This window comes from Pollachius pollachius, assembly GCF_949987615.1.
Source record: "Pollachius pollachius genome assembly, chromosome: 12".
NCBI lineage: Eukaryota > Metazoa > Chordata > Actinopteri > Gadiformes > Gadidae > Pollachius > Pollachius pollachius.
Window position 1 is genome coordinate 4914139 of NC_136945.1, and position 7500 is coordinate 4921638.

General features: G+C 49.0%; 1 protein-coding gene across 2 annotated transcripts in view; it reads left to right on the plus strand.

The window, feature by feature from the left end:
• Positions 1 to 7500, plus strand: part of LOC307083363 (semaphorin-3F-like) — a 63843-nt gene that overhangs the window by 40362 nt on the left and 15981 nt on the right. The window contains exons 6-9 of one of the 2 annotated variants that reach the window (XM_079747222.1): positions 2756 to 2845; positions 4842 to 4935; positions 6387 to 6506; positions 6930 to 7069. In XM_079747222.1, the coding sequence (XP_079603348.1) occupies positions 2756 to 2845; positions 4842 to 4935; positions 6387 to 6506; positions 6930 to 7069 (444 nt within the window). The remainder of the gene's footprint in view (positions 1 to 2755; positions 2846 to 4841; positions 4936 to 6386; positions 6507 to 6929; positions 7070 to 7500) is intronic. The other variant, XM_079747223.1, reaches the window with a different exon arrangement.

The following is a 7500-nucleotide window of genomic DNA, read 5'->3' on the forward strand; positions in this document are numbered from 1 at the left end:
GCTTATGAGATAGTTGGGGATGTGCTTTTTTCCTGATAAGAGTTTCAAAGTCTGGGGTGATGTTTGACAGAGTTACTCTCAGGTCATGTCCAGCGTCCAACCTGTTCCTCTGCTTGGACTTGAGCTGGACCAAAGTTGAGAAGCCACTTTCGCAGAGATAGGTAGTGCTGAACTTAGTAATTGAAGTGATATATAGGCCGACACATAGGAATCATATGTCAAAACGGGCTACATTTGGCTGAATTATAAAAGGTATAAGTGGTCATTTGAAGAGCTGTTTGGGAGCCGAAAGAGCCTGCTCTTGTTGGTGAGCTGATCCAAATTATCCGGCTCACTAAAAATAACCTAAAATCTCATCTCTTATCAGATGGCCTAATCACTGGAACTATTTTTAGCTATTTTATTTTTTCTCCTACACTCCGCGACCCATTCAAAATGAGTCTGCGACCCACTTTTGGGTCGCGACCCACCAGTTGAGAAACGCTGGTGTAATGTGTCTCACCTCTCTACCCCCCTGGATGTGGAGTGCAGGTTACCCAGCGCGCCACAGCGTTGGCGGTCCCGGGTGGACTATGCTCTGCTCGGTCTCACCCTCTAATGGCTCGTCTTAAGTTTCCCACACCGAACCACCGAGCCACTGGGCCGGGCTGCAGCTGCTGGTCCCGGAGCCTCTCTCTCTCTCTCTCTCTCTCTCTCTCTCTCTCTCTCTCGCTCTATCTCTCTCTCGCTCTCTCTCGCTCTCTCTCGCTCTATCTCTCTCGCTCTCTCAAACTCGCTATATCTCTCTCTCGTTCTCTTTCTCGCTCTTTCTCGCTCTCGCTCTCTCTCTCTCTCTCTCTGTCTATCTCTCGTTTAGGACACAGATAAGGTTGTGTCTGAAATTCACTCTCTCTCTGTCCTCTTTCTGTCTTTGACTCGTTTTCCGTCCCTGTCTCTCTCTTGGTCTCTTTCCCTATTCCTCCACCACCCTCGGCTCCGTCCTGATTTCTCACTTGATTTCTCATCAACAACATTCATGGGAGTTAAATGAAAAAAAGAAGAAAAGTTGATACATACATATAACATATATAACATATATATATATATATATATATATAGATAAATATATATATATATATATTGAAATGACAGTTGAACTTTACCCCGCAAAACACACACGTGCACAGAATGACAAGCGGAGTGGAGAACTGCCTTTTTCGCAAGATGACGCTATTGAAGCCTATCCTGAATATCTTTGGTGTCACTCCGCCCATCTGGTCGGTCATCCAACCGTGTGAGCGGTCATCCGCCCATTGGTCCTACCACCCCTCCTCCTTACTCCAGCCCGCCAGCTAGCACACACAGCAGGCCAGGTCTCACCCTGTCAGCCACAGGGTAATTGGGAGCTCGAGGCTCCTCTTATGGGGTGCTGGTGGAGTGTTCCAGTTCCAGGCCGTTAATGAGCAGGGTCATTATTTCCTCTGTCCTGCACAGCGGACAGGTTGAAGACTTCCCCTGAGCACACTCTCAGCTGAGTGCTGCGAAGTTCAGTTTGACAGGCGAAACATGATACCACAATGCAACGCAATGCAGTGTGTACACATTCACAGACGCACATGCACGCCGACACGCACAAGAACACACACACACACACACACACGCACACACACACACACACGCACACATACATACATACATACATACTCACACACACACACACGTACGCACATACATACATACATACATACATACATACGTACATACATACATACATACTCAAACACCACACACACTTACACACACACACACACACACACACACACACCCCCACACACACACACACACACACACGCACATACATACATTCATGCATACATACATACATAATATACATACATACATACATACATGCATACATACATGCATACAAACATACATACATACATACATACATACATACATACATGCATACATACATACATACATACATACATACATACTCACACACACCTACACATACACACACACACACACAAATACACACACACGTCACACACACAAACAGAACACATTGCACACACACAGAGGCACTCAGGCACGAATACATATTTGCATCCACTTTTCAGTAGTACTTAAGCAGGACCTTTCAGATTGATCGACAAATGATTTCAAAAGATCACCGCTTAAACTCAATTTGGCACTTTGTACAAGAGGCCTTTTATAATTCAACGTGCAGCATGTTGAGTAGGGGTAAAACAGTTATGTTAAACTGCTGTAGACATTATTGACTTAACCGCAGGACAGAAATATAATATTGTTCCTTTTTCCCACCATCTGGTTGAATAGACCCACATACATTCCATGCAGAATCTTACACAGAAATCTTTTTTAAATAGTACTTTCAAGCTGAATGGATGCCACTCATACAGGGAAAAAAACGTATCCATTGTGTACATATGGAGGTGCTAGGTTTGGGGATATCTGGACAAACACTCCCCACTAAAACCCGTCTTACTCCGACATCCATAAAGACGCATAGATTCAGAAAAGCCTCCCGGACTCCGCCGTCTCCATGCCTTTATTTTGTCAGTCCGATGGAGGCGGCCAAGGAATGCGTCTGAGATGAAACCCGGCCAGTATTAGCATGGAGGACGGCATGAAGCGCAGCAGCACCCCATGCTCACTCCATCCGACCATCCCCCCACACGCAACGCTGCCTCTCCCCTCCTGTCAGCTGCCATAACATGCAGACTTTGTCGCCTGTCTCCTGTTCCAGAACGCCATGCATCTGCAGATGCCCCAGGCCGGAGGCAGGAATAGCCGCTCAGCCGAGGCCACCGCGGTGCATGAGACACTGGGACTGAAGGTGGGGCTTCGCGGCCATCCGTCATCCACGCTGAGAGTCACAGATCGCATCCATACGCATGTCTCTGTGTGTGTGTGTGTGTGTGTGTGTGCGCGCCTGCGCTCACATGTCCTCGCCGTGCCACTCTTGTTCATTCGTCCTCGTCTTGGTTCGCCTTGCTGTTGTTGTTTTTGGTTGCATTGTCGTCCCCATATTTTTGGTCATGCATCCTCGCTGTATTTTCTTTACCATATGTATGCCATGCATGCTTGTGTCCATGTGAACCAGGTAGCAGCAGGTTCATTTAGTGTCTGTTGGTGCATTGGTCCTCGAATCCATCTTGCATGTTTTCCTTGCATTGTCTTGTTTTGGCAACTGAAACGTGTCTGTTATTTTTGTAACTGTCAAATGTTGTAATATGTTGAGTGACAGACTAGACAAAATATGACAATGAAAAGCCTCCTCATGAGACAAGACTTTGAATCCCAGGTTTTAATCAAATATGCCTCATCAAAGTCAACACATCATGCAGGGAACATGATCAGACATGAGAAGAGGAACCGTTGAGCTAATGCCATGAGGGAGTTCTGTTGAGGCTCACCTTTGACTAGGAACATCCTCCCTTACCTTCCCTCAGCGGTCTGAGGGCCACCGCCTTCGGTAGGAATTTTTCCTGGGCTCCCTGGACGGGTTCAGCAGGGCAACACAGCTTCCGACCCACTTCCACAACAGGCAGTTAGCCCTGTTAGCCCTGTTAGCACCTGTTTGTAGCCAACTGACACAGCGGCAGGGAAATAGGAGATGTGCATCATGCAGAGGGTTTGACGTCACATCACTGATGGAAGTCTAGTAAATTGGTCTAGTATTGAACAAGAGCGCTTTGTCCATGTAGCCAAGAAATGGCAATAGCACCCCATCGATGAATGTCCTCTAAATGTGCTTGTTTCGGCCAATGACAGGCTCAGGTGGTTATTCTCAGTGTTTATGGAAAGGATCCCTGCAGAGGATCACTTTTTTCTTCACCTTTGGTGGATAAGGTCTGTTGGTTATTGTGTCTCACCAAGCCTCGCTCAATGAGAGGTCTTGCTCTAAAATCTTGCGAGAGTTGAGTTGAGTTGAGTTCTTAGAGAACCTTACAGTTTGACATTTAGGACACATTGGCATCTATCAGGGCTGAGAGCGAACTGCCAACACCTTCTTATTCGCCTGACTGGTTGAGAATGCAATCCCACAAGGGTGCATATAAGGTCCAAAAGGGTCGGGTTGGCATAACACCGGCCTCCCCTGCCTTCGCAGTACTGAAAGTCAAGAGCGATCTCTCTCTCTCTCTCTCTCTCACTCTCTCTCTCTCTCTCTCTCTCTCTTCCTCTCTCTATTATTCACTGTCTGAAATAGAAAATGCAATTACACTTTTAAGGTGAAAAGCTCAGAATACATGTCATTCCCTGCCCCCCCCCCCCCCCCCCCCCCCCCCCCCCCCCGTCCACGCTCACGTACCCAAATACCTGCCGATCCCGAGGCTACGCCGGCCAGCCAATCCCCAGGCATGTTTTCAGTGTGCCTACAATACAGATGTCAGCAGAAAAGGCCTGCGGAGCCACACGGCAACCGGGGGAAGCCGAGAGGAGACGCTTGGCATGCATGCTCGTTACGCACAGCGGAGGCGCGCCCTCTCGCTCGCTTGACGTATTGTTTTTGCATCACAGTGGCATGTAGATGGATTAGGAATTCATGGCTTTCCCTTCCTTTCCTGCTCGCCCCCGCCAACCCCCCATCACCTCCACCACCGTATGTATTTTTCTGTGTGAAAGCACGCTCATTATTCTAATGCATCGGCACCAGATCAGGCCTTTCCTGGTCCCAGGGGGGGAGAGGAGAAGCGGGAGTTGGGGGGGTGGGGGGAGCCTTTCGGTTTTTTCCTCTGCGTGAGGGAAATCGCGGTGACAAGAGGCGCCGCAGACGTTGAATTCGTTGCTACGTGCTGTGATCCATTTTTTGTATTGCGTTGTCGTTGCAGGAATACATCTTCCAATTGGAGCCCGGCAAAGTGGATTCTGGGAAGGGAAAGTGTTCCTATGACCCCAAGCTCAACAGCGTGTCAGCTTTGATCAGTGAGTATGTGAGCTTTGAGTCACAGCGGCCAAGCCGTGTGAGGGGATGAGGTGTGTTTTGGGCAGCGTGGAGTTCATCCCTTCGACATTTTCATGCAGTTTATCCCTTTCACGGCAATATCCTTCCAGCGCAGTGCCTCATTCCTCATACCCAAATTATTCACGTCTTATGTTTCCAATTGAATATTTTCATGGCAAGGAAATATGCGGTATTAAAAAGCGTTTTTTTTTTATGTTTTTATATTATGGTCAGGCGATCCGCTTCCCAGCGTTGTCCAGTATGACCTCTAGCCAAGGGTCCTTTCCTTGGCGGCCCCTGTTTCCCACGGGGTGAATCGCTGTGGAATGCTCTTTCAAGCCCCGTCATAAATCCAAGAGGAATCCTTCTTAGGTCAGAGCCGGACCCCGCCCCGCAAGCCCCCTCCCTGTTTCTCTTATAAGCGTGTCCGGCCTCCACTGCCGCCCCCCCTCGACATGCACAGATCACGTCAGGAAAACCGCTTTTAATGGTCATGGTGGAAACATCAAGGGGATAGGTCACACGGCCGTACTGTGATTATTTATACTTCACTCATTCACCGGCCTCAGTTTACCAGTGAGGCCGGATCTCGGGAGGCCGAGGTCAGGTAGCCGGAGCCCGGGGGGCCCGGGGGCCCTCGGAGCGACGGTGAAAGGTGATCCCCACGTCCTCCGGGGAGAGACCCGGGGTGTAAATCAGCGCAGCGTTGCGTTCTCAAATGAGCACACGGTGCCAGAGAACCCCTATGGAAGCAGCACACCAGACCTCTCATCCCCAGACCATTCATCCCTCGGGCCTCCACCCATTTCATGCAAATACTCCCTCGTATGGAGAACCCCCCCGAGTGACCCCACTGAGAGTGATCTCACACACCCCGACACCTGCTTTGTGATGGGGGCCCCGGAGAGCAACTGGAGGGCCCACACCCATGCTTCCTACTGTAAACCTAGTGTGTGTGTGTGTGTGTGTGTGTGTGTGTCGGACTGTGGGAAATGAATGGTCTATGTGCCTGCTATCTCTCAGCTATCTCATTGCTCTTTCCTTCAAGAATGATCTCACAGATGCAGGCATTCCCCAGAGAATGGCTCCATATTCTCTGCTAGAGCATGTTGTGTGTGTGTGTGTGTGTGTGTGTGTGTGTGTGTGTGTGTGTGTGTGTGTGTGTGTGTGTGTGTGTGTGTGTGTGTGCGTGAGTGCATACATGTGTATGTTAAATGTGATTGGATCCGTTCCGTGCTGTAGCTACGAGAAGAAGAATAAATTGGAGCTTGTGAGGAAATATGTTTCCAGAATTTCTAAGAAGAAATGTCATGTTTGCATTTCAATCTTCAACGACCAACCTTTCTCTCTTTGTGTTGTTCTTTCTTTCTTTCCTTCCTTCCCTCCTTTCATTCTTTTTTTTCCTTCCTTTGTGCACCTCTCTCTCTCTCAGATGGCGAACTCTATGCCGGCGTTTACATTGACTTCATGGGAACAGACTCGGCCATCTTCCGTACCCTGGGCAAGCAGACAGCGATGCGTACTGACCAGTACAACTCAAGATGGTTGAATGGTAAACGGCCCTTGCTTAACATTGCAACTCAGTCATAGGAATTTCCGTAGAATTTTGTCAGACTTTTACACGCGGCTTGCCCACATACGTCCATGGCTCCAAAATGTTTATCTTGTATCTAATTTCGTCACACAAGAAACACAGAGCGTGTGTATGTTCAGAGGACTCCATTGAGGATTTCGACCTAATGTTAGAAGTCTGTATCCTCCGCTCCCATCTAATGATCTCTCTCTCTCATTCTCTCCCTCTCTCTCCCTCTCTCTCTCTCTCTCTCTCTCTCTCTCCCTCTCTCTCTCTCTCTCTCCCTCTCTCTCTCTCTCTCTCTCCCTCTCTCTCTCTCCATCTCTCTCTCTCTCTCTCTCTCTCTCTCTCTCATCTCTCTCTCTCTCTCCCTCTCTCTCTCTCTCTCTCTCTCTCTCTCAGACCCCTCGTTCGTCCGCGTGCAGCTCATCCCTGACAGCGCGGAGAGGAACGACGACAAGCTCTACTTTTTCTTCCGGGAGAAGTCTTCTGAGATGGGGAAGAGTCCTGTGACCCAGTCCCGCATTGGACGCATCTGCCTGGTGGGTACCCCCCCGGGGGGGGTGTATGTGTGTGCATGTGTGTGTCTGTGTGGGTCTATTTGTCTTGTCAACACGCGTGAATGGGGATGCGTGTGTGTGTTGTGCTGTCAGGTAACCACAGTGTTCATCAGGGAGATAAGGTGAACCTGGCTGGTCTGGATGTGCTCTGGAGCCCGCATGTGTCTTGACCCTTCCTGCGAACAATACATGTCTCTGTCTGGGACACTGACCTCTGACCTCTGACTCCATGCCTTCTTGACCTCTGGTAACTGGTGATCCCTAATAGCCCTGAGTGTGTGTGTTTGTGTCTGTCTATGTTTGTGTGTGTCGGTGTGTGTGTGTTCCTGGTGAGTAAACATTGGAGTTTGCTGCATGTCTTTATGAGCTTAGCCCTGGGAATAAAGTGTTTATAATTGTGTGTGCGTGTTTGT